General features: G+C 44.6%; 1 protein-coding gene across 4 annotated transcripts in view; it reads left to right on the forward strand.

Moving 5' to 3' along the window:
* Nucleotides 1-4,891: 4,891 nt before the first annotated feature.
* The window catches only part of RASAL2 (RAS protein activator like 2), a 187,311-nt gene continuing 164,684 nt past the window's right edge, over nucleotides 4,892-27,518 (forward strand). For 2 of the 4 annotated variants that reach the window (XM_086754063.1, XM_086754065.1), the window contains exon 1: nucleotides 4,892-5,087. In XM_086754063.1, coding sequence (XP_086610189.1) covers nucleotides 4,922-5,087 — 166 coding nt within the window. In that variant the 5' untranslated portion in view covers nucleotides 4,892-4,921. The remainder of the gene's footprint in view (nucleotides 5,088-27,518) is intronic. The other 2 variants (XM_086754066.1, XM_086754067.1) reach the window with 2 other exon arrangements.

Consider the following 27,518-nt stretch of genomic DNA (forward strand, 5'->3'; position numbering starts at 1 on the left):
GAGGAGCCCCTCGCCGCCTTTGTTCTGTTTTTTTTCTGCTTCCTATCCCGGCATTAATGGCCTGAGTTTAAAGCCCGTGCTGCGGCTGCTTTTGTAAGGTAGAAATTCAGTGTCAGCATATGTATCCTGGAGGCAGTTGGCATGAGATGAAGGAGGGACGGCAGCAGAAGTTAAAACTGGGCCTTGGCTCTTTAATATTTAACTTTCCCCAGTGCTGGGTTTTTTTTAATCAGTTTGCGCATTATCTGCCATCCCCGTTCAAAGAGGGTTTTAGCACGGAGATTTCAGCGCTTAATCCCAGGGGCAGGGAAAGCGGAAGAGTCTCTCTGAAGGTTTCAGGGCTCAATCTGGCCTCAATTACACCAGCCTAAATCAGCAAAGAGTAGCCACGACGGACTCCGCTGGGACCGCGTCGGGCTGGAGGTAACAAAATCTGGGGTCAGTCCCGTATGTGGGCAGGAGGCGCCTCTGGTCCCCAAGGCTCCATCCATAGGGAGTGACCAGGAGGATGTAAGCATTGCCAGGTTGGCTCAGAACAAACGTGCACCTTGGGCACTAACCAGTGCCTGGCTGTGGCCAGCTGCAGATGCTTAGGAAGGGGTATCGGAAGAGGGAGAGTATAAAGTGATCCTTCCTCCGGCATACCCTCCCAGCTCCCGGTAATCAGCAGTTGAGAGACTTCCTGAGCCGGAGGTTGCATGAATTTGTCTAATCCTTTTTTTTTGAATTCATTTATACTTTTGGCCTCCCTGACATCCTGTGGCAATAAGTTCCACAATGTAATTATGTGTTGTGTGAAAAAGTACTTCCTTTTGTCTGCTTTAGACCCGACTCCTGAACATTTCTCTCCACGCTCCGTTGCTCTTGTTCTGTGAGGAAGAGGGAAAAATAATTCCAGGTCCATACTAGACCTCTCTGTCTTCGCTTGCTCCAAGGTTTTGTTCTTCCAAACTGGAGTCTTTTAATTTTTCCAGTCTTTCCTCCTCGTACAGTATCTATCCCGTCACTTTCCACTGTCTCTTACCACCCTCCTCTGTGTTTCTTCCCATTTTATTATTGCCTTTTTTTGAGATAAGATCACTGAAGTGAGACTTGCTCACTCCTGAAGACACGAATTCATTCTCCTGGAAGAAGGTCAGCTCAAAAGCTTTATTTTCTCAAGTCAGACTGATGTAGTTCAATCTCTTCTACATCACATACAGTCTTTGGCTTAATGGAAATACATATGCAGCCCTCTTCAAACACTGCGATTTAACCTATTCTGAGTAAACCTGCAGCCCTGATTTAACTGGAGCCTGTGGGTAACGTGACGGCCACAAGTAGATCAGCTAATGGGGCTGTTTTACACAAAGGTAATTTCATGCATGTGCTTATATTACTGCCCACTTACGCCTGCACAAATCGCCTGTGCGCTACTGGAGAAGACCCCCAGCCAGAAAGCTGAGCTGATGGGCATGAAACTCAGCAGTCTCCGATTTCCAGGACATCTTTCTTTATAAAATATGTCTATTTTTGCTACTGTCATGCCTGCAAAACCAGCCTTCCTATTTTAGCCATCCCCTGCTCTTTATTATTGTTTATGTTGCACCAAACCCCACAAATAAAGGCAGGAGAATGGATTTTGTTTTCTGCTACTGTGTGAATTTCAGAAACCACACTATCCAGTCATTCCAGACCTTGCTGTTAGGACGGCTTGATCATACTTGCAGATGCAACCGGTCCTCACTTGATGGGAACCAGTTGCTGGTGTCTCGTGCCACTGCTGCGTAATTGTCATCCCAGGATTGTGTGGCAGCTTTTTAAAACTCCCTATTCCCCTTTTGGCAGTAGCTCAGCAGCCACATCCTTCCCTCGCAAGATGCCAGCTCCTCTTCTCTTTCTCAAGGCAGCTCATCCCCCTTTCCGCCTCCAGCTGCTTCTGCAAGCTCCCAGCAGCTGCAGCAGGTAATGACCACAGACTGGTGCAAGGGATGGAGAAGTTTCTGGGAGGCTGACGCGAGAAGTGGGCTGTGGGGAGAGTAGGAGGGGAAAAATCTTGAGGAGTTTATTGGATTGTGGCCATCAAATTATAAGCTTAGAGAATACATACGTTGTTATCAGCAGTAGTGGGAATGAGCAGGGGTAGAGAAAATTTAGGAGGGAAAAATTGGTTTTCCTACTACTTTATGGTATTATTATGGCAATTTACGCAGATGTCTGCTCTGGAGGGAGTGGCCTGCACACCCTCAGTTCTCGGGCTCCCAGTCCTTTGCGAACCATGATGCAAAGCGTGTTTTGGGGTGGGAAGGAGCCAGGGGAGGTTACCGGCTGTCCCGGCTGTGCTGCTTCTGTGCAGAACTGTGCAGAATTGCCCTGTGCCTGTCACAGGGATGGAGGGACAAACCCTTACCAGAGTTCAGCTTGGTTTAACTCCTCATGGTTATAGGGGTCATTTTAAAATTCTTCTTTCACAGAGAATTGAGGCTGACACCGTCAAGCTCACAGGATTTCTCTCTCTCCCTGATCCTGTGTCTCACCCCCTACAACCTCAGGAAGTGTTGAACCTCTGGTCTGTTTCAAACAAAACAAACAGAAGGACAAAGGTCCAAGAGCTAATTAAATCCCTGCAGGAACAAAGAAAATTGGCAGCAAGGTAGAACAGAGACATCTACAAGCCTCTCCACTGAGGGTGTCCACCCTTTGCTAGATATCGGGAGATGTATGCTGAGATGTGAATATGTAGGAAACTGGGCTACACCAGTGCTGCTGATCACAAAACAACTGAAGGTTTTGAAGAAGGAGGTTTCTTTGTTTTCCAACTCAGCTTGGAAATCGCAGCAGGGCACATATTCCCACCATACAATGGAAAACCTGCAATGCGAACTCATCCCGTTTCAGAAAGCAGGGCTCACAACTGGGTAGAGAATGACCCAATTGTAGGGCAAGATTCAGGTCAAGCTCGCAGTCAAGCATGAGACAGAAACCCAGAGGAAACGAGGTTTCATCAATTAATCATAGGGCTGGCAGGACTTCTTTTTTTTTCTCCACAGAAATAGTTAACATATCTTCAATCATGGACCCATCTATACCAGTGTGAGGGTACTCCAATCTAGTCAGTTCAGAGCATCGTTCGCTGCCACTTTTCAAGTCCTCAGCTCCCAAGACGAACTTCTGGGAACTCCAAAGACAAACCTTCAGGTTCAGGCAGCTGATCACAACCTGCCAAGCTGCGGAGCTTGGAGCTACAGCCCTTTCAGAAGGAAGTTACTGCTCTTCAGCAGTAACTCACTGGACGAACCCTCTTACTCTGCTGCAGGGTGAAGTAAAACAGGATGACACAGAACACGGTTAGAAAGTGGCAGAGCTGTATCTAGTTTAAAGCAGCTTTATGGCAGTACAACTGCTATAGGTCCATGCTAATTCAACAGCTATTTCAATTAAAAAAATTGTTAGCCCCTTTGTACTAATGCAGGAGTTGTGTACAGAGATGAGCCCTTAGACACTGCTTGTGCTAAGCTTTAGATTTCAGTGAGAAATGTTGAGGAGATGGCCGATTTGCTAAATCCTCTGTGCACCATGGAGATAATCGCTGAATCTGTGCACTGGGATGGATTTACCCAGTTCGTACTGACCATGGACAGGCACGAACTCAGACCAAGAGATTACAGGGAAGGAACCTGGAGCAAGCTGAATCCCTTTGCTCACCCTCCCTGAAAATTCAAGTTACAACACGGTGATTTAAAAGACACTGTGGGATGCATGCTATATTCACAGGCATTTTATTCTGGATTTTTAAAGAACATGTACCTTAAGCACTGGCAACTTCACCACAAAAATGAAAACAGAAAATTAAACCCCAGTGTACTAAGGGTGGTCAGTAAACAGGCATTCAGAACAAACCAACCTGCAAATCCTCTAAGCAAAATGAGCTTGATCAAGCCAGTAGTCTTCCTTTCTCTCCAGCCCATCTCCTTCCCGTGTACCTGAAAGAACCCGACCGTGCAGCGCATGAAAGATTTAGCAGCCTCGCGTAGTCACTCTCCCAAGTGCAATGCGAATGCTGACAAAAGGTCTGCACCTGGGAAACCCCACCTCACGCTGCATTTTGAGACTCGAACCATCACCCTCACATTCCCCTGACGGCATGAGCAGGCTGGAGCCAGGGCCGCTGTGAGATGCATGTGGCGTACACCCCCCGACAGACCCCCCGCCCCCCCCGAGGGCTTATCCCCCGATTTATTACTTCTTTGAGATGGTTCTACCAAACCACAAACTCCGCTTCCCGCCCCCTTCCCCGCCCTCCTGGCCGGGAGGCGAACCTGTGCGGCGGGGGGCGGCTAGGCGGCCGGGCCCGAAGAGAACCCCCCCCTCGGGGGCCATTTTGAAACCCCTGGGCGGCCGGGATGAAGCCCCGCGTAGTGAAGCGGCTCTGGGCAGGAGGCGGGCGCGGAGTGGGGATGTAGGGGGAGAGAGCGCTGCCCGCACCTCTGAGGGGAGGAAGAGTCGCGGCCATCTCCCGCCGCCACCCCCCAACTGCCCCTCAGAGCAGGGGCGGGAAAAAGGTGGGAGGGGGTCCCCGCTCGCTGCCTCGGCCGGCGATTACTCTGGCCTGGCCGAGCTCCGCCGTCCACCGCCTGCCCCGTCCGCGCGGGCGCTCGGCCCGCCACTGCTCGCGCCTGTCCGTCCGGCGATGCCGCCGGCGCTGAGGGCGCGGCGGGGCCGCCGCCGCCGTCGCCGGGCGCTGGAGCGGGCGGGCAGCGGCCGCCGCCGCCTCCTCCCGCGCTGACGCAGCGGCCGAGGGGCGGGGAAGGGAGGGGAGGGATGGAGCCGCGCCGCGGCGCGCACTGAGGCGAAGCGAGGCGAGGCGCGGCCGGGGCGCAGGGCGGGCGGGCGGCGACGCCTCGTCCCCCCCCCCCCCCCCCCACCTCCGCCACCCCTCAGCATGGAGGCGCCCCCCGCCGCGGCGGGCGAGCCGGCGGCCTGGGCGGCGGAGGCGGTGTTCGCGGAGCCGGAGCTGAGCTCGGAGGAGCTGGAGGCGGCGGGCGGCGCGCTGGACCGCGTCCTGCTGGAGTCGGTCTGCCAGCAGCAGGGCTGGGTCCGCGTCTACGGTGAGGGGGCGCCGGGGCCCGGTACCGGCTGCGGCGGCAGGTTGGAAGCGGGGAGCGACGGAGAACTTCCCGCCCTTAACTTTTTCTTTCTCCCTTCCCCCCCCCCCCCGCCCCTTGCTGCCGAAGCTTCCAATTCCCCGAGTTTCCTTCATCCCCGCCCCCCCCCCCCCCCCCCGCTTTTCCCGGCGGGTTGAGCCGCACCCCCGCGTCCCGGCGGCCGCTTTCGCGCCGGTGCCCCCCCCCCCGCCCTCCATCCCCCCCGGGCTGGGATGCAGGGTGTGTGTGTGTGTGTGGGGGTGTGTGTGGCGGAGGATCCGCACCCAGACCTTTTGTGTGGCCGGGAGCCAAGTACGGGGTGCTGCGCCGGCGCTCGTTGGGATTCGTGGGGTACCGGAGGCCTGGGGGGTACTGGCGCGGTGGGTCCCGTCGCCCCGGGCTGACCGGTGTGTGTGAAACTGAGACCTTTATTATTTACGAAAAGGATGTTAAAATCTTGAGGGGTCTGGGCAGCGCACAGCACCCTGTGTTGTTTTCCCCTTCTTTCTCACAACTCTCCCTGGTATGTAACCTTTTAAAATGAGCTTGATTTATGTGAGCGGGCCTCTGGTTTGTTTAGGCTCCCGACTGAAAGGCACTCGGGCTTAATCTCTCCAGCAGCACCTCAATAGTGGAAATTCTGTTTTATCTTTGCCTTGTGCTTCCCTCCTGTTTGTCTTGGTAATCTCACGATAATTACTCCGGTGTTTCAGAGTGAAGATCACTGCAGAAGGTATCTTGTTTTCCCTCCTGTAACAAATTTGACGGTCCATCCTTGAAAAGGCAGCAGTTGTGGTGTTTGGACGTGCAGTTACTGTGTTACCATTGCTTAATATTGTGGAGAACCTGTAAAAACACTTTATTTTATTGGTACTTTTTAGCATCACATCCTGTCGTGCTGGTGGCTATCCCTGTCGTCTTCCTCCCTTGCTCTAAATCCCAGAGAGACTCTCCAGGTTTTCCCTGGCCTGTAAAACTAGAAGCAGACGCTCTCTGTTACCTGTGTCATTGATCTGTTACCGGTTGCATTATTCCTGAAACACAAAGATGACATAAATAAGTTATCTACAAGAACTCTGATGGATTTCTTGGCTGATGGCAGTTAATTATTGTGAGTACCACCAGCGTTTGCCTTTGCACATATCTAATGAGGAAGATCAGGCTGCAGGTCTTCTGGAGAGCACAGTGTGTTCAAAGACCTTTGTGTTTATTTTGAAAGCTTGAAAAGCTGGTGCAGTGGGACGAGGTTGTCTGTCTGCTTTCTGTCTGGTGCATCAATGAGCAAAGTTATACTTAGCACAATTAATTGTAATAGAAGTTTGGGATTTTTAGTAGTTTCCACTCTGTCTAGCTTGCTGCTTCTTGCGTGGCTTTCTTTTGTTACCCTCAGCCTAATGCTGAGACTATAAAATGCAGCCTTCTAAAAAAAGATACCTCTCTGCTGTTGTCAAAGGGAGCTCCAAAGAAAACGGATTGCCTTCGAATTGTTTGTTTGTTTAGAGTACTTTCCAAAGGTAAAATGAGAATGTACTTAAGAAGAGGATGTCTGGCACCAGCCTATCTGATTGTTACCCAAGGTTGTCTTATATGAGTGGAAGCAGGAATGCGGTTTCAAAATTAGCCACAACGAAAAACATTGCTTGTTGATAAAGTCACATCATATGTTGTGATGTGTTTGTAGTCTGACACTGACATGTAGATAAATGGGAAAAAATTCCCTGTGACAGAGGAGCTAGCTCACAGGCTATAAAAATCAGCATACACTTCAAGCATGCAAAAATACATCTCGTAGCCCAAGGACAATAAATAATTATTCCTAGTCTGTGTTTAAAAACAACTCATTATCTCTCTCCCTCATAAAGAATCTGATGTGGTAGTGTCTTCTCTCCTTCCCTATGAAATTGCAGTCGGATTAGCTAGTATTTGTTTATTTCCTCCTGCTTATTAGCCTTTTTTGCTTGCTTGAACACATCTGGAGAAGTTTGCGGACAATGAATCAAGCTGAAACTGTGCCATGTTTGTGCACAACTAAATATGGGTTACAAACCTATGAGTGACAAGTGTTATTTATAGGATTAAAAGTAAAGCCTTGCACAGTTGTTTGAGGAACCATGGCAGCATGGCAAAGAAAACAGGAGCAGAAAGCTTAGCCTTATTGTCTGTATTGTCTGATAACAATGAGAACACTAACACTAATTATTTCACCGTGAGTGGCTGGGGGAGGGAAGGAATATCTAGCATATGAAAAGTGGAGAAGCGTTTTCTAGCATGGCAGGAAATGCAGCTTTTGATGTCATAGCAGTTCTTTACCACGTATCTTTAGGAACGCGGACTGCTGTGTTGGGGAGTTGTGCCAAATGAAAGGTTTCTGTCTGAAAAGTGGATCAAGTAGTGGAAACGCTTATTTTAAGCAAAAGGGGTTCATTAACTGCTTAAAAACGACTGTGCATCTCTGTTCTGCAGTGGTGTGCCATCCACTTCGTCTCTGGCCAAGAAGGTAATTACTGGCATGAGAGGAGTTCCTCCAGTTGCAGAGCCTGTAAAACCTCGCCTGTAAGCCCAAGAGAAGAGAATTTAGTAGTAAAGTACCATCATTACTGGTCTCTGTGGCTTGTCAGCAGCACGACAGTGATGTGAATACAGTAGGACTTTACAATGTCTGGGATGTGATTTCAGTGTGACGCTGAGGTCTTGTCTGACTTCACTACGAGACCTAAATCACAGTCTGGCTATTTTTGCATTTCCTGCAGTAGCTACAGTGTAGCTTTTTCGTTCTGTGCTCGGGAGGTTCGGCAGCTTCTGGTTAAATGAAGTGACAAGGACGTTATCAAACAATGGAAACAGAATTTCCTTACCAAAGGACAGAGTTTGTAACGTAAGCAGTCTCCCCTAACCTGATGTTTGAATAGTGAATGGGAACAGCAAGTTTGCTTGTTGGAGTGATAGGTTTAATTGCTCGTGAAACACAGATCATTTGAGTGGTGTTAGATGATGTTTCCAACAACTAGTTTTGACACACAACTAATGTTTCTGTAAAATATGTATCAACATGTGTTCTGGATGATGGCTTTCTTTCATGTGTGTAATGGGTAAGAAGGAAGAGATTGTCTTGCTTGGATTAATGCTGTGACTTTTTTGCTCTGTAAAAGGGGTAACTGACTTTTGAAAGCATCCACCAGTGTTTCAAGGTCTTTTTCTCTGCTCTTTGAAACAGATTTTGGGGCTAGCAGCAGAGGAATAACTGAATTTACAGCATTCTCAGTGCTAACTGTGAAAACAGAGCGATTGTATTGCATGGTGTGGCTGTCTGAACACCCATGGATTTTGTAGTGATGAGTTATAGAGCTAGCATCGCAGCATTGGTGCTAAATGTTGCATGTGATGGGGGCAGAATCGGATTTTGTCTGATTTAACAGTCTGTCCAAACAGGTTGTAAACTTCTGTAATGGTGATTGTCAAATTCTTTTCTAGTGTGCCTGCTCTAAGCTCACTGCAAATGCTCATACAGTAAAATAATAATTTCAAAATAGGAGTTGCTGAAATATGTCAAAAATAGCATCGGGAAGAGGCTGTTCTTTCTTGAATGTTCATCCCACGAATGGACATTTCTGCTCTGGGGCCTTATCTGGACTAGGAAATGTCTTTCTCTTTTAGCAGTGGTGCTAAAAGACGGTGGTAGTTGTGCAAACTTGAGTGTAGATTGGATGTGGACATTTTCGTCACCTTGTCCTTTAGTCCCATGAGCAGTCTGGAGACATTCCTCACTGACAGAATAAGCCTCCTCACGTTATTTCTCCTGTCAGAAAGAGAAGGATCTTCAAACACAGGCTTGAAGGGCTCCATTCTTTTTGATGAGTATTTGGATATTTCATGGAGTCAGAGCTTTGCTGGCTCTGACTCCAGAAAGAGCCCTAGACCTCATGCAACCAGACAAAAACGTCTCTTGGCTGCCTCAAACTTGAGTTCCAGGCTTTTAAGTATTGGCCCTCAGAAAATATTAGACTTGTTCTCAGGAGTGAAGCCACAGTAATGCACGTATTGTCATGTGGAGATTAAAAATATCTGTGGCTTGAGCACTGAACAGAAGCATCTCCTAATCATGTGAAGTTCAGTCCAAAAGCCCAATTGCTGGGAGTTACCCATTCCAGCAATCCTTTGTCTACCTTGCTTAACTCTGTTATATCCATCACTCCAATTCTGTTGATATCTGCCTTTTTTTGTTTGTTTTGTTGTTCTCCGCTTGCAATTGTACCTAAAAATGCAAAAATTATCCCTTTCCAAACCACCTCTCTTTGGATGAGCACCAACAGGCTTTGGTAACGAATAGCATCTTGTCATTGTCAGCAAATCCTCTCCTTCCAGCCCTGCTCATTGTGTCAACCAGCTTTTTCCAAGGTATCCATGCAAGAATGGTGAGTGTGAGCCACCACCCTCCCCGGGGATCAGTCTCCCCTCCCCGGGGTCCAGCCTGTCCCCTCGACCTCCACCCAAGCCGGTGGAGATCCCACCAGGTGGCGGCATCTTCATTGCGGTGGTGCAGGAGCTGCTGAAGGGTGCCTGAAGCTGCGCGAAACAAGCTGGGGGATAGCATCCTCTCCACTTCTGAACCTTATCACTTATCTCCAGAAGCTCAATTAAAATGTAATCTGGAGGCTGTGAAACAAGGGATAGGTAGGAACGGTGTATTTAATCTGAAAACAAACAAACAAAAACACTTAACAAATCATAGCGACAAGGCAATCTGATGGTTTAGACGTGACTATTACAGCTGTAAAGGGTTTTCTTCTGCTTCTTGAGATGTGCAGATAGCGTAGCTGGGCTGGGTTTTGTATACCACTGCGTTTAGGAGCGTGTACGGAGCTGCCATTCCTTGCAGGAGATCGTTTGCTGCTACGAAGGACTTAACGTGAGATAAGCTAGAGGTACGGATGAGACCCTTGGGAAGCTGGAAGGGAGCTGAAGAGCTGCACAGTGCGTCTGGAGGCAGTCTTGTGTCGGCAAGTAGAGAAGGTCAGGGTTTGTGAGCATTTCTTCCCCTTCTGATCAATAGGCTTATTTTTAACTAGCTTAGAAAGTTGGTGCGAAAGAAGATAAACCTTGTTGGGCCAGGAAATGTCATTTCCTGTGTATTTTGACAATGCCTACTGTAGTGATATCTGACCTTATCGTGGCCTTCAGGTACCGCTGCAGCATATTAGGTACAAACATGAAATAACAAAGCTATAAAGCGTTTTTTCATTTTGTTAAGATGATCCATAACAATGATTTCTAGTTGGTGCCCCATTGTAAAAGATAGAGTTTAATCAAAACCAAGGTTTTAAGTAACTGCATTTGCTACAAATTGAAGATGGGCAAGTGTGCTGTGGGCAGAGATCTTGCTTTTCCTTGCCAGCCAACAGCGGGGAGTATCAAAAGATGCGACTGAAATGCTCTTAGAGCAGGTAATCTCCTCATACTTGCTGTATGACCGCTGCTCTGATAGCTCTTTTTGACTGCAGGGAATTCGTACAAGCAGGAGGGGGTGAATTATGGGTCCTCTGTGCTACCACAGCTATTGAATCTCTGCTCGCTTTCTTGTGTATTTGCAGTGGTGATTTGGAGCGCAGCTGAGGGCTTGATATAGCCTGTTTTCTTCTTGCTTGCTTTACTCCCAAACTTTATTGCAGCACAAGCCCTTTGACGTTAAAACTGTTTGTCCATCCTCTTTTAAAGGAATGCTGATGTTAATTTATACATAAATGGATTTTTTCTTTTTAGGAGTTTTTAGCTGGGCTCTTTCAGCTGGCTGTGTTGTTGTGAGTGTTGCCTCGGTTACTAATTTATTAAGTCACTTAAATATCTGGAGGCATCAACAATACTAGAGTGTGTTGGGTAAAATGAGGATGACATTATTTTAAAACACTAGTTTCCTGACTCCTGTATTTCTGTCACACAATTTATTTCTGGCCAAACATTTTCATGTGGTGCCATTTCCTATTTTTAAACAATAGGGAAAAAAGGGAAGATAAGAGGAGCATAACTGTGACCCATTGACTTGTTATGAGATCATGGGTTCCTTTCAACTGATATTTGTAGGTTTTTATAAAAAATAGCTGAGATTTCAGCACTTTCTGGCATATACGCCTTCTTAGTCCCAAGGTCACAGAGTTAAGCTCTCATGTGAATTCTTTCAAAATCCTCTGTGAAGGCACATAGTAATCATGGAAATACAATTTGTTTCTGCAAGGAAGGTAACCAAGTGAAAGGAAAAATTACTGCATTTTGGTTTGACACTCCCGCATCTCAGAAAGCCTCTATAAAAGTGATCAGGAGGGAATAGCATTTGTTAATTCTCTTTAATGGGGTTTCAGAAGGTCACAAAACTGTAGAAGGGCTCTTCTCCAAGAATTGGGATTATTTTTAATTATAAAGCAAGTTGGAGTAATGCGAGTAATGAGCTCTTGGAGGTGAAGGGGTCTTTGCACTTAGTAAATGTGAAACCAAGTCCTGGATTTAGATCCTTATTATCTAAAGGGAATTTTTTTTTTAATAGCTGGGAATACTCCATTTAAAAAATAGCTCTTGTACTGCAAGCACTGGCAGGCACTTAGTTAAACACATTAATTCTGCAAACTGTGGGAAAACGACACCCATTTCAGCAGATGTGCAACGCGTCTGGTGTAGATTTGCATAAGAATGCATATGCTTCTCTGTTAGTTTCTGGCTTGATTAAAACTTGTAGGCACCTCTTCCTTTCCTGGAGTGCTGTGTCTGCATTCTTGGACATTAGTGGTTTAATTGAAAATGCCCAGTTTTCTTCTGTGTCAAGATAATTCATTTTATTTACATAGTGCTGCCGTTGGTGTTTTACAGACTGAGGCTACTTTGCTTGCCTTTTGGAATTTGTAGCCTGGACCGGAGAAGAAAGGAAACAGCAAAGATGAAAAATGACACATGTATTTGTAAGTGGATGGAGGATTACACGGTAGAGTGTAATGAGATGGGAAGGGATTGTGTGTATTCAGTCCTCGCTTCCAAGGAGGTGTGGAAATGGAAATCAATACTGTGGCGAGAGAAAGAGAAGTGTTTAGGAACCTGTGACTAAAAGTGGTCGCCTGTCTCTTAGAATTAACCCCTCCCAATGTTAAGCTTTCATCTAGAAGTCCAAAGGATTCATCAGAACCTCTTCACTTCAGTCCCGTTCCCAGTCTGGATGGCATGAAAAAAAAACATAGAAAATTATTTCGGATAGACTGTAGATACTGCAGCATTAATTTTGAGAGAGCTTCCACACTCAGGGAATTTAAGCAAGGTACTGGGAGGCAGGATATTGAAAAGAGGATGATAACTTGGATTTCAAAGTGAAGTTTCTGATAAGAAGCTAATTAGGAAGCAACGTTTTGCGTGGACTTTATCCACATATGACAAATGTTGGATGGCCATCATTAAGATTCAGAGCTTTGGGACAAGAGGTTTTGTCAGGACTGTTTTTAGGAGTTTTTTGGCATGAAGGCATGAAAGACAATTTAGCAGTATTTTAGACAAAGCTTAATGCTCAAGGAATGTGGGTCTGGAGCTGTGCTGCCCTGCCTCTCCTGCTGGCGACGGTTTTGCTTAGGTCTGGTAGCCAGCAGAGCACTCTTGGGTTGGCCAGCACCGGAGGGAGCATTATCTCACCAGATGAGAAGTGGTTAGTGTTTCCTGCCTGCAGCACCTCTAGCTTTGTCATTTTATCAGTAGCAAGGTATTTAGTGGGGTGGAAGTGAGAAGGAAAGGGAGGAAATGCTCTTAGTAGGTGGCAGGGGTGGCAGCGAGCCAACTTGCACCCTTAGCAGCTTCAAGCTCTCTTGTGAGAGGACTGATGTTCCCTGACTCTAGAACAGCAGTGTTTATATTTAGGTTAAATAAGTTGGAAAGCCTAGGAATTTATTTTGTAACCATTTTTTGGGATATCCTTCACAGAAGAACTTAAAGTGAGTACAGGGCATATAACAGCGTAATGTAACTGCATTTTTCCTCTTAGGAAACACGTCTTCTTCTGCCAGTGAGTGTTTGGAGGAAATACAGATGGGATTGATGCTTCTGGAGGGATTTTTTTTCCCCATGGTTGGTACTTATACGGCAGATAGAGTTAAAAACCTGCTTGCTTTCTTCAGTTTCTCATTACTTGAGTCAGTGGATTGGCTTGAGATAAGGGAGGTAATTCACACCCTCGTTTAGCTGACTCTTTAGTGCACTGATACTCGACTCAACAAGATAGGGTACAGATGCTGCACTAGTCAGCACAATGTGTAGTATGAGGGATTTCAGGTTTGAGGAAAATGTGTGGAAAGTAGCAGTGGCTGGGAGGGCCGAATCCAGTCTTTGAATCTCTTTAAGGAATTAACTGATCACTTTGCTTCAGTTTTGTGCACCATTTTATCATGGCAAACAGTGACCACTTTATTAGCAATTCCCGTGCTGCTCCTTGGGGTAAAAGAGGGATCAGTTTCCCTTACTTGGACCATTCATTGCCTTGCTATGTAAGTGCATCCAAAGCATTAAAAAATTTTATTTGACAGTGCTGCTGTGAGCTGGGAAGGTGAAGAAATGAGGCACAAGTAGGTCAGATAACTCACCCAAGGACATATAAGAGACTGGGCAACAGAAGTCAGATCTCATGAGACCTCTACAGTGCTTTGCTTGCATACTTTGAGTTGCACTGCTTTGCGTTTGGGATACCCTTAAGTCTGCTACTTTACTTGGATCCTCTTGTGACTATTAATAATCCTCTCAAATACCCTATTAGCTGTCAGATCTATAGGTTAGCAGGGCAAGATGCTCTCAGAGGGGAAACTCACTCAGGTGGTTTTGTCTGCTTGAAGTTTTGTTGACCTTCAAAATGGAATAAACTTGTTTCCTTACAGCGATAGCAGGCTGGACTGCTGGTATGAAGGAGTTTGGATAGCTGGCACCGATTAACTTCTCTTAATTTGTGGACAGGGCCTGATATTTGACTAAATCATTATTTCCAAGTAGGTAACTCTTCACTGTAGACTGTGGGAGGAGAATAATCACAGATTGAGACTAGAAAACCATAGAGCAATAATTAAACCCACCATAAGCTCTAACATAATTTCCATGGCATTTGAGACCCTGTGCCACTGGGTAATACTTTTATGTTCTGTTGGCTTTGCCAACAGTTGCCTGATCCATAGTAGTTTTCCGTATTAGTTAGGTATTTTATCTTGATGTGCAGGAGTACAATGTAGTGCAGACACTATGAAAGAAGAGGAGACAAAAAGTTTCCTGAAAAGGTGTTTATTTACGCTATGAGGTTATACCTCAGCCAAGCTGCTGCCTTTGCTGGGTTTCCTAGCTTGCTTGAGTGTCCTGGTACACATACAATGTGCACCAAAAGTGCGATGTGCTCACACTTGCTAGGAAATCATTAGACTTCCTCATCAAATAATACTGAGCATTTGCTATTTTGAGGTACATTTCTGTAATTATTTTCCATCTTTTTGCTTGGGATGGTGGTTGATAGGTCTCTTGGAAAATAAGAAATCAGGAAAAATGGAGTGGTGTCACCAAAACAGAAATAGAAAGCTGTCGTAGTTCAGCCCCGATCGGACCAGACTACGCAGTCTCTCTCTCACTCCCCCCACACTCCGAGAGAACTGGGAGAGAAAATATAAGGAAAAACGGCTCGAGGTTTGAGATAAGGACAGGGAGAAATCCTTAAAGTTACCGTCACGGGCAAAACAGACTCGACTTGGGGAAAACTATTCATTTATTACTACAAACAGCAGGGTAATGAGACAGGGAACAAGATAACCTCCATCCACCCCTCCCTCTTCCCAAGCTTAACATTATCTCTACTACCTTCCCACCCCCGAGCGGCACAGGGGGGAAGAGGGAATGGGGGTTGCAGTCAGTTCATCATACGTTGTTTTACGCTGCTGCTTCATGGTCGGGGGAAGAACTCCTCACATTCCTCCCCTGCTCCATTGTGGGGTTCCTCCCACGGGCCACAGTCCTTTGTGGAACTGCTCCGGCGTGGGTCATGTCTTCCACGGGTGCAGTCTCTCCAGAACAGCTGCCCCAGCGGGCCCTCCATGGGCCACAGCTGCCTTCAGGCATCCACCTCCCCCGGTATGGGGTCCTTCACGGGCTCCAAGTGGATCTCTGCTCCTCCGTGGACCTCCATGGGCTGCAGGGGGACAACCTGCTCCACCATGGTCGTCACCACAGGCTGCAGGGGAATCTTGGCCAGGAGCCGCATTACTCCTCCCCCTCCTTCTGAACTGACCTTGGTGTCTGCAGCCGTTCCTCACAACAGGCTGGTAGGTGTCTCTCAGGATCTTTTTTACATCTTATTCACTTCTCATCTCCTCTCCACTTCTTGCAGCCGGGCTGGACCGAGTCGGGCCCAGTCGGCTGCCTGGCGAGAGGCCAGAGGGTGAGGCCTGCAAGGCCCATGAGGCCTGCGCCTCCCCCTCTGCGCCTCTGCCCCCGCTCAGCTCCGTCACATCTTCTCTTCTCTCTCTTTTTTTTTTCTGTTTTCCCATTCTTAAATACGTTATCGCAGAGGCGTCATCACGAGACATTCTGCTACCAATCGGCTCGGCCTTGGCCAGCAGTGGGTCCGCCCTAGGCCTGGCCAAGTCCCCTGAACAAAGGGGAGCGACTTCTAGCAGTTTCCTACAGAAGCTGCCACCTTAGGCCCCCCCTACTAAACAAAACCACAACAAAAGCGAAGGCAAAAGAATATAGTGTTATAAAAAAACATAATAATTTAAAAAATCAACATCCTTTTAAACCTGTTTTAAGAGGATTTATCTTCTAGATGACATAGGATTATGGGGTCTCTTTCTCTCTTGCTTTCTGGTAGCACTTGCATAGGATATCAGTGGGGTGTGGGGTGACTGATTATCCCATTGAATGGATTTCATGGGCTTCTTCCTTAACTCCTTCCATTAGCTAAGGCTTTGCTCACTGAAGTTTTCAAGTAGCCTAAACTCCTTGGAGATAATGAGTTTTATAACCCATGTAGGAAGGTAGCAAAAAGTTTTATGGTCTTGCCCTAAATATTTATGTCAGTTTTCTTTCACATGCCCTAGGCTGGTGACTTCTCTGCTTAAAGAAGCCCCCGTGATTGTTCACGTCAAGATCTGTAAGTAGTGACAGAGCAGTGTGAACCAAGGCCATTTCAAACTCAACTGTCCTCATGTTGATCCCAGTGGTTGCTAATTTCTCAATTTATAACCATTAAGTCATTAAAACCATTAAATCAAATTAAGGAAGAAAGCCTCTTTTTTTTTGTCAGCCTAGACAAGCTTTATAGGCGGAAGTTAAGCATTTTCCGCTCTAATTTCTTTTTTTTTTTTTTTTTACTTACTAATAGGGTAGTCAGGAATGTGAACTAAACAGCGTCTGTTTGCCAAAATTGATGATGATGAATGTGTAGGAGAGGGGATGATAAGAAAGAAACAAATATTTTTTTTTATTTCAGCCCAGTGCTGGAGAAGGGGAGTTTGCATGCTGTAAAAATGAAAATATGTCTGAAACTTTGGAGGGAAAAATATTTTAGAGGAATGCAGTAATAATAGTTAAACAGCTAAGTGGCATGAAAAGGCATGAATCTTCCCTACCCTGGCAGAACTTGCTTTCTGCTGTTTCTTTGTCAGAACACATTGCTTTCTCTGTGTTAAAAAATACAAAAGAGTGAAAATAGAAAACTGTCTGAAAATGCAGCGTGGCTATCAATGGTAAACATATGTTTAGTGTAAGAGCAGCATTCACCTGAAGCCTGGTGTCTCAGTTATCTGGATCCTGGATTCATTGATCTCAAGTTGTACGTTTTGGGTAATTTGGGTTTAATAGCTCTCTCAGCACCTTTACCCTGATGCTCGGAAGGAGGAGGCAGCCAGTCATGTATAATTTTTACATACATGAGCCAGTAAGCAGCTGTGAATTATCCATAAGTAACTAGAAGGAGATTATCACCTTAGTACTATATTCTGATTTAAAAGCTTTTTAAAAAATATATTATAAGCCCTGTCTATATGAAGAATTTGAAGTGCAGTAGTTGTTACTATCAAAAGATGGTAACTGTTTGTTTTCCTTGCAATTGTCTGACTCTCTTCTCAGCATGACTTTGAAGCTAGAGTAGTCCAGGACCAAGCAGGGGCTCTAATGAGAGTGAAGGTGGTTTCCCATATGAGTAGGCAGATGTTCCTCTAAACAGGTTCCAATAATTAAACTGACCTACTTCTTCCTTGCTAAGAAACTACTTGCTATGATTGTGGGTTACATTAGCTTTGACGTTTCCCTAAAAATTTAGGAAAAAAGGTGAGAGTGGACTGATGGACCCTAGTTTTCCGTGCGTTCGGGCTGATGACCTTGGATAGCAGGCTCACTGGCTCTGCAGGACGAGCTGAGGTATCTGCTGTCCAGGGCATGCGGTCTTTTGGCTGACGTCCCCATCCAGGTGTAGAACATAACCACCACATCTGTTTGCAGATCAGTCTGTACCTAGGTGCCTCTAAGATAACTTTGGGATGAATCTTAAATTAAAACTGTGGTGAGAGAGAGATGTTGGGGGGTTGATATCCAATAACAGAAATCGTTGCTGTCGAGATTGCTGTTGTTGATGGAGTTTAGAAGGGGTATGGTGAGTTTGGTCTGAAAAGCATGCAGTTATGTTTAAAACTATAGTAGCTTTGCAGGAGACTTACAAAGGAAAAGCAATAGTGTGTCACTTACTGTGGACTTGTATTTAATCTGTGAAATGGCTTACCAGTCAAAAAGTTCTAGCTGTACTTTTGATGTCCATTTATAATAACCACTCAATTCTGTAGCTGACATGGTATCCCTCCCTGTGTTGTTTCCAGACTTTATTGATGTGGCTTCTTGGTGACCTACTTTGTGTTCACTGCTTTAAGGCTGCTTTTTTTATTCTCTTCCAAAAGGAAGTGCCTTCCCTGAGAAATGTTGGAAGTTCACTAGCCGGTTTTTAACACTGGTAGATGGAAACTTGGACATGACTGATTGGGTGGCCTTCCACTTACACCCAGGGTAGATGATGTGGCTGACTCTTAGGTACTTTCCTTACTAAGCTCTGTCACTAATCATTTGGAGACCCTGGAGGTGGGTGTTTGGAGAATTGGGGAAGGAAATGCCTGTATTTTCTTGGAGCTCGCTTTACTCATGACTGACTGGGTTAGCCCTGTGACTCGAAGGGCATTGTGTTTGCCTCTTGTCCTTGCAAGAGGCCAGCAGTATGTCATGTGCTTATTACTTAAGCACTTGCACAGCTGGGGGAAGGAACATCCCAGTTCTTACTCCTCTTATTCATTCTGGGCTGTTCTTCCTTTTCATTGCTTCTTGTGGGTTTTTTTTTCTGTAATTTCCACTAGTGGTGATTCAGTTCAAGGCTTAGCTGTATCTCTCTTCAATTAGTGGTGCTTTTGCTTTCTATCTGGGACCTGAGGTATGTGCTTGCTTATTTGTGGAGACACTTAAAAACCAATTAATGTGCTGCAGATGTGCAGTTTTCAGCAGATGCATAGCAGTTAGCTAACTCTTATGGAGGGATTAATACCTTGAGGTATTACAAAGCATTGGAAAAGAATAATTCACTCCTGTAATTTCACAAAGTGGACATAGCTTGGCATTTGTAATCATAATCTCTTAAGACTTGCTGCTTTCTGCCTCACCTCCCCACCCCGTTTCACTCAGATGTCACGTTGGTATAAACACTGGTTACCCTAAAGAAAAAATCCACACCAGTCCTTTTCCTGGAACCTGGATGGTTTTTTGGTTTCCAGCAAAGAGTAGCCAGATCGGGTTTTTTGTGTGTGTGTTTCTGTTATAACATGAGTGTGCTGTTAATTGTAACTGTGCAGTTTTTGCTTGGAACAGCAAAGAAAACCACGAGGGAAATAGCATATTTATGTGTGTAAAAGTCAAAGGAATTTCAACCAAGGTGATGTCCAGCTCCCATTAGGATCTGGAGGTGAACTTGTCTTCACTCCACTGGTGCTGGATGTGCAGTGCCTCTGACCCTGTTAGGAAAACCTTTAGCAGAAGATGAATGAAGAACTTAAACTAGCAAGAGATGTTCGCCACTGGTACAGGTAGCAAGGCATTTGAGGAGAAAGTTCTTGCAACCCACTGTTAAAAATAATAATCCTCACTCCCTTCCTTGTATCATGTCTAGCTGGACGTGCGCATGTGTGCTGGTGTAAACATGAGGTGGAGGTACGGATGTATAAAGAGCACTGGAAGAGTCTGAGGGGCTAAAAATGTTGCTAAAAGTAGCTTTATTTGAGCTGCCTTCCTCAAAAGGCAAGCCTGGGGCTTTGGACTGAGCGCTACCAGGGCTCTGAGGTTAAATGGACTGCGTGTGATTGGTGAGAAAATGAAGAATACAGCAAACGTTGTGAATGCCAGCTGCAGTGTGGTGGCAAGCTGTGTTACCCAGTAGATTGCTGGATACACCAGCTATTTCTCCACATTTTTTGCCAGCAGGGTATTGAGTGAAAGGGGGGTGGTGCTGTTTTTGTTGGAAGCAAGCTGAGTACAAAGGCTGTTCTAGTCCAGAGGCAAGGCATGTGAAAGATTTTTAGTGGTTTGCAGTTCTTTTAGGCTGTTCTCTTTCTCTGGTTGAAATATCCAGCGAGGCAGGTGAAACACTGGCACCCACGAGGGAAAGCTACGAAGTTTTATACTGTTTGTTTGTTTGTTTGTTTTTTTAAATCTTACCCTTTATCAGCAGATAGGAAACAATGAATGCAAATCTATTCCCCAACACGTGCAGATGCATTTTGTTGCTTGGAAGCTGAGCAGGAGCTCTGATGAATTATCAGCATCTGATTCCAGAGCTCTGACATCTGCAGTCTCCTTAATATTCTGACGAGCCATCGTGGGTATTATTGCTCTGCATTTTTTCCCCTTTTGTATTCTTCAAGCCCGTATTGCAATCTGAATGCCTTTGGTGTAGGACTGAAAGAGATACTGGCTGGCTGTATGCTTTACTCAATTTTCCTTTGACAACAGAGCAGGAGAGGGTGGGTAGTATAATTCTTCTTCCCCCTCCTTGATAGTACAAACGCAGACTGAATTAGAAGCAACTTTGAAACTTGAAGACTTTTTGCCTCTAAAGACTTGGAGTGATTCTGCTCTGGATTCTCTGGCAAGAGTATTATTCCAGGGACCGCTTATCTTTGGAAATAACTGCAGATTAATTTACATGTGTGTCTTTTTAAAGTGTAGCTTGCTTACCCAGATGGCAATTGGATTCAAGTTAATGGTAATGTAAAACAGCAGGATCTAGAGTAGCTCTCCAGCCTAAGGGCTGACCATTTTTACCATCCAGCTGTTTTCCAAATGATTTATTTCATTTTCCCAGTTAGTTTCTTTGCCTTACCCTTTAGTTTAAGTCTTGCTGCTTGCAGTACGGTGTGGGTGGCAAGACTGGGGAAGAACAGCTGCATGTAGCAGCTCCAATAAATGACTTTATTAGAATTAGAATTGTGTCCGTGTTACACTAATACCAAATGTCTTAGTTGGTCTCGTCGCTTCTAAACCAGATTCTCATCGCTTCCACCCTGCCTGCTTACAGCGGGGAAAGGCATCTCTGACTCAGCCTCCCGGATAAGTGGGGATACAGTGAATTGCCTGCCGCTGCTGGGTGATTTGTTCGGGCTGTGTCAGCAGCCAGAAGGGTTTGTGCCTTTTTCCCCACTTTGTGTATGTTGAGCGTAATATGCAGGAGGAAGGACATGCTCTCAAACAGCTTCAAAGTAACTATGAAATACCTTGCTGGCCAAATGATGTAAAAGTGTCCTTATGCTGTGTTTCTAGCTTGAAGATTCAATGTGGAAATCTGGAGGAATGGTACAAGTCTTATTTTAGGAGACAGCAAAACCAGTGCTAATCCTCCATCTCAAACCTGCAAACGCTCTGACATTCCCTGTTGAGGGAGAGAAAATAAAGTGCAAAACCTTTCGCTTTTCAGGTTTTCCAATGAAGAACAGGCTCGTGGGTAGGGAGTTACCTTTTGTTTGTTGTGAAGTCTCTCATGTTTCTCCTAGTTCTTTGAGCTTTATAGAAATCAGAGTATATGCCAGATGCAGTAGTATTATGTGCAGTCCCAGGGACTGCAGTACCTGCAGTGTCTTAGAGATGGAGTGGAGCAAGCCTCGGAGGCCAAACTCAACTGCAGGATCCACCTTGTTACTCCAAAGTCCATGTGAAAGGTCTGGAGGAGGAGGTGGTGCTTGGAGAGGCCTCGCCAATGGGCTAAATTGCTCAGGAGGAGGATTCAATTTGAAGCACTGCCGCTGGGCTTTGTTTTAAGGCTTCTCATCTTTTCGTATCTGCTGGTTAAATGTGAGCTGCTGTTTGCCTTTGTCTGGTCTTCCACCTTTATTGTAAGTAAATGGATGTTTTTCTGGCTGCTAAGCACAAGATACGCACTTCCATTCACATGTTTGCCATCACTTTTTTCCACTCACTTCAAATACCAGCTGTTTCTTTTGAGTAGCTTGTAGTGGCGAACAGAGTGGGTAGAAGAAATGGGGTTTAATTTCATCTTCCATAAGGTGCACCTCTGTCTTGAAGAAAACACAAGTTGGTATTTATAAGCAAAAGAACAAAATTTTAAAGGCAGTGTGTGGTTTTGTTTTTTTTAGCTGTTCTGCTTTTAACTAGAATTCTGTGGTTGAAGTGCTAGAATAAAACCTAGCAGTTGGATGCTGTACACCTACTTTAATCATAAAGCAGAAAGAAAAATATCAAGAAAGCTGGGGAAATGGTCCTTAAAAATCTAAACTCTCCCTAATCCCTGCCTTATTCTATTGTGTTACTCCAGTCTCGGGAGTTCACAGGCAGCCTGAAAGCAGAGACCGAAGACGTACTTCAAGGGAGATTTGACAAATCCACCTGTCAGTGTCACCAGACAACTGATTTATCATCTTTGACAAGTAGAAAATTGCTTTGACTTGTCTGCAGGACAAGTAAAATTTAGTAATAGTGATGGGGTATTTTAAAAATTGTCATGATCATGTAAATCCTGTTATCTCTGTAACCCAATGCTAGCAAGTTCGGAACTGTAAAATGACATTAACTTTATTGGAGGAAAAATAAAAAAAAAGGAAGGGTCTAGTATTAGATAACTGGACATTTTTTCCCCCTCAGTTCATTTTTAAATCCTGTTGCCTTTCAAAGGCTGACACTTCTGCCTCTTAGCCCCATTTCCCTTGTAATAGAATATTGAAGATGTCTTTTAAAGAAAAAAAAATAGCATGTAGCTACATCACATCATAAAAGACAAAAGAAGCAAAGCATGCTTAATCTGACAAAGCATCAGTGTTTAGGCTATAAGCTCATTATAAGGCTTCTGTAGTGGGGGCTGATTTTTTCAAATTAATTTCTATGTATTACCATAATAAATGTTTTAATAATATCCTTTCCTTCCCTCATATCTTCAGCAGCTGAATATTTCAGTAAGTTATCTGGTCTTTCATAGCAGCCTTTATGTCCATTATCCATGCATGATCTGTTTACAAGAACGCTTAAAGGTATTTCCAGTTTAATTTAATCTTCCAGGTTATGCTGCTTCAGCAGTTTCTCTCGGTGCGTTTATGCTAATATTCAGGATGTTTCCATTAAATACTTGGGGAATATTAAGACTTCTTTTTTTTATTTCTAATTTTATTTGATAGTAAACGCAAAAAAAAAAAAATCACATCTCATTCTCTTTAAGTCTTTCAAGTGTCTGAAAAATAACTTGCTGTAGCCAGCATCCAACACTGAAAAACAAGGCTTGCACTGTGTAGGGTTTTGTTTGGTATATAATAAGTAAAGCCTCCTGTTTTGCTGACTGCTGTAACTGAAAGGTTGGAGGAATCTAGAAAGTAGGGGTAGGACAGTGTTAAAGCTCAGAAATCGGTGGGGATTAGGGATCTGCTGAGGAGGCAAAACTACGTCTAGCTGCTTAGAAGCTGATGAAGTTTCACGTTGTCATGCTGCTTAGGTTTAGTCTTGTAGCGCAGTATTCTGTTTCTCTAGAAATGCCCCCAAAATACCGTACTGATCTAGGCGTGGTCATAACGTACATCCACTGAGATCCTGCATTTGCATCCAAAACCTGTCTTAGTTACTGGCTCAGTTTTCCAAAACAATCTCATGTTCGGTACGTTGTCCATGATTACCTCATCTCTTTCAGCACTCCTGCTTCCTGAATTTCTTTCCCATCAGTAGCTTTGAATGTTTGCCGTCTTGCCTCGAGTGTCTTTCTTGTGTCTCGCACTGTACCGTGCGAGTTGTCAGCAAGTAGAAGAGATGAGGCACTCTGGTTAGAGATCTAGAAAGCCGTGTGTGGGAAGGCTAGATGAGCATTTGAAATACAATAGAAATCTTCCAACATAATATTAGCTTAATCATGAATTCTAGTATGTAAAAGTGATTTTTCCAATCTCTTTTCTACCCTTGATTTCCCCCCCTCCCCGCCTCCCGTCCTTCGTTTGGCCCTTGCCCCCTGTTTCGGCTTGGGAGGGGCACACCTTTTTTAAAATAAGATGCATTAAGTGCAGTAGCTAAGTTTACTGACCTAAGGAAACTGCAGAAGAATAATTTAATAATTGTCAAAATCTCCTATCAAAACCTTTGTGATAGGAATAAAGCATGGATAAAATGTATGATGTTTTTGTGGTGATTACATCTATTAGCGCTGAGGATAGACAGCAAAATCTAGATAAGCTTTGATTGTGGTTTTTTTTTCCTTTTTTTTGAAGCTTCTACATGGTTGCTGGTGAGTGACAGTAATACTGCTACCTTCAGGCTTTTCAGTGGCAGCTTGTTAAGAAATTGCATATTCCCAGAACTGCACTATTTTAGAAGTGGAGGGGGGAGGATTGTGTGCAAATGAGGAAGTAAACAAGGCTTTGGAATTCCAGTCTGATGTAAAGAGGAACAGGTTCATTGCTGCAGGAAGAAACTGCTTCTAAGTTCTAAGAAACTTTTGAAAAAAGTAGGAAGAAAATAGCAACCCTTGAGCCCGTGACCTGGTACACAATTTAAGCCTTTCAACATCAAGATGGATACAAGCAGTGAAGGTGAATGATAGGCATTAAAAACACCTCTAATGAAACTACTGATAAGACCAGAAGAAACAGGTTTTGCTGTAAAGATGAGGTGTTTCTTGCGCTTGCATTTTAAGCAATGTTATGTTTGTGTTAAAAGTGTTTATGAGGAAGGCAAAGATAAAGCTATGATAATTACATGAAGAAGCTCCCTTACTTCTGGCATGTCGCGCCAACCGTTAAGTCAGAAGATGTGACGAAAGCAAGTTTAGAATATTGTTTTGCTAAACTTGAGTGATCATTGTTTTTCCATTTTATGTCAGTTGTAATTTTGTCATATACAGTCAGTGAAGGCATAAATGCATACAAATAGTATAGCCTTTGAAACTTTCCCTGTTTCCTAAGGATTGGTTTGGGAAGGAGCCACTGCCCATTGACCCTGTCCCTCTGGATGGTGTTACGTGCCTCAGTGGCTGTTGTGTGAAGTCAAACAATGTGCTTTAAAAAATTGCTTTCTGCAATACTGATAATAATTGTTGGTTGTTCCCCCCCCCCCCATCTTAGAATCATAGAATCACATGGTTGGATGGGACCTATAAGATCATCTAGTCCAACCGTCTTCCCACTACCATTGCTGCCACAGCTACTAAACCATATCCTGTAGCTTCTCATCAAGCCGCCTCTTGAACACTGCCAGGGACGGAGACTCCACCACCTCCCTGGGCAGGCCGTTCCAGTGCCTGACCACTCTTTGAGAGAAAAAGTTTTTCCTCAAGTCCAATCTAAACCTCCTCTGGTACAACTTGTGGCCATTTCCTCGGGTCCTGCTGGTTGCCTGGAAGAAGAGGCCAAACCCCTGTTCATCACAACCTGCCTTCAGGAAGCTATAGAGTGCAATGAGGTCTCCCCTGAGCCTCCTCTTCTTCAGACTAAACAATCCCAACTCTCTCAGCCGCTCCTCATAAGACTTGTGCTCCAGACCCCTCACCAGCTTTGTTGCCCTTCTCTGGACACGTTCCAGGGCTTCAATGTCTTTTTTGTAGTGAGGGGCCCAAAACTGAACACAATACTCAAGGTGCGGCCTCACCAGTGCCGAATACAGGGGGATGATTACCTCCCTGCTCCTGCTTAAATATTAAGTTGTTGCTTTTGGTGGTTTTGACCTTCATTTCCTGTTGGAATGAGATGGCCTTTTTTTTTTTTTTCTGATGTGGAGAAGGACCGGTGGCCAAGGAAGACAAAAGCTGCTTGGATTTGAAAATGACCACCCAGAAGCAATGGGTTTTGCTTATTTTAAGCTATGCCACACGTATTTGTTCCATGCTTTTTCTGTGCTCACAGTTTCAACTTGTAATATCTCAGCTTTTTCCCCATTTACTCCAAATACATCCACATACAGGAGAAAAAAAAAAAAGTTTGTCTTTCCCCTTGCAAACTGCAAGCCTTTAGTAGCACTAATGCTATTATTATCACCAGGCTGAAGTTCGCAGGGTGATGCTTAAGTGAGAAATAGGCAGAGTGTGAAGGAATTACTTTGTTATTGTGCTCAAAGCTTTTTCTTAAGTGGGAAAATAAAGTGCCCTGTTAGAAGTTTTGTAAGCATCTGATCGCCAGTGTCTGTTTTTAAAAATACATAATTAGAGAGCAGACTGACAGTGTGATATAAAGAAGATGCACAGCATCTGCTGCCATGCCTGAAATCATACAGAATGTGTTCAGTAAACTTGGTTACTTGGGTTACATTTTACCATAGTTTTACTTGTTCACTTAAACATTTTAAGTAAGTTTTGGCAGCTACCTTAGTTAATATATGTATGATTGCTGTCTTCATTTTTGCCCTGCAGTCTTGTTAATCTGATCCTTCTTTCAGATAGCATCATTAAAATACACAGGCTCATTAGAAAAATGCCAGTTTTATAACATCTTCTTAATATAGCCTGTGTGCATCTACTTTCTCTAGTACTAGTGTATGCAAGGTTGCCTTTTTTTTCTTTACTTTCTTTTTTTTTTTTCCCCTCCCATCCCAGTGGATTATCAGCCGTGGTCTTAGCTGACACCAAGAGCAGGGACCCCTGCGGGTCACTGTTGGGGCTCAAGACTTCAGTAGTGACTTATCTGAAGCCTGGTCTGAGTAATGGCTCTGTCAACATTTGCTGAAGTGGATAAATTTTGCTTCCTTGGTCATAGGCTACCAGGTCCACTTTTCTGTTAACACCTTTGACTCTTTCTTTGCTGGCTAAAAAAAAATAATTGTCATCTATGGTGACGTGAGGCCAGGTTAGAGACAGAGAGATACAGCACGTTTTAATCCTCTCTTCATTTGAACACAGTTCTGATTAGATGAGATGGAAAAGTTTTAATTGCTCTGTGCCTGCTTGATATAGATGGGTCACGAACACTGTGTCACTATTAATATGCTAAAGAAAAATATTCCCCAAATTTAACTTTGAATATGTTTTTGGTCTCTTTCTTACGCTTGTGATCTGAGAGATTGGGATATTTTCTTGCCTACTTTCCACCTTCCCCCCAACATCCGTTGTTCCTAGACACTGATCGATAAATAAGATTGGTCAAAAACTTTTCAGGCTTGCTTGCAGTGACCTGCCAGACTGCGCAGGTTGTGTTGTAGAACGATTACCTGGAAATCTGTGTGTCCTCTTTTAGGATTGACCCACTACCTCCAGACTGTTCTGGCTCACTGACCTTCAGTAGTCTATTTGTAGAGCGTTCGCCTTCTTTATGAATCAAATGCAAATCTACCAGATCCTGCATTTCCCAGCAAGAGGCTTTCTGTCACTCTAATTCCCTTGTCATAAACACAGCAACTTCAGTTGTCCTTGAATCCTGGCCCATCTGTCTCGGATTTACTAGAATAGTATCATGCTTTAAATAATGCTCCCTCCATCTGTGGAAGCAAACATTTATTGTTTTATCTGCAGCAGGAATTGATGAATATTAGTGTTTGCAAAGATAAACGGGACTTTATCACGGACTCGTACCAGTAGCCCACCTGGCTGCACCTGCTGTTTCAGACAAAGTGCAAGGAACAAATGAGGAAGTTGACTTACGGGCTCAGAGGAGAGCCGCACTGCTCTATGTTCCAAAAGGACATGTTTATAAATGATTTTTTTCTTAATTTGAGGTGTCTGTTTGAATTTTGAGTTTTATTTTTGTGATTAAATGCTTATCCCAACTCCTTTTCCCACTTCTCTCAAGCGTTGTTTTTTCTCCCATGGGGAATAAGAAATGATAACGTGATTCAGCTCGGGGACACACGTTTGTCCGAGTGTTGTGCCACGTGAACAGGCATCCTCGATGAACCAAACTGCCGCTGCTTTAACCTAGC

The sequence above is a fragment of the Chlamydotis macqueenii genome, chromosome 8, assembly GCF_036417535.1.
Source record: "Chlamydotis macqueenii isolate bChlMac1 chromosome 8, bChlMac1.mat, whole genome shotgun sequence".
Lineage (NCBI taxonomy): Eukaryota > Metazoa > Chordata > Aves > Otidiformes > Otididae > Chlamydotis > Chlamydotis macqueenii.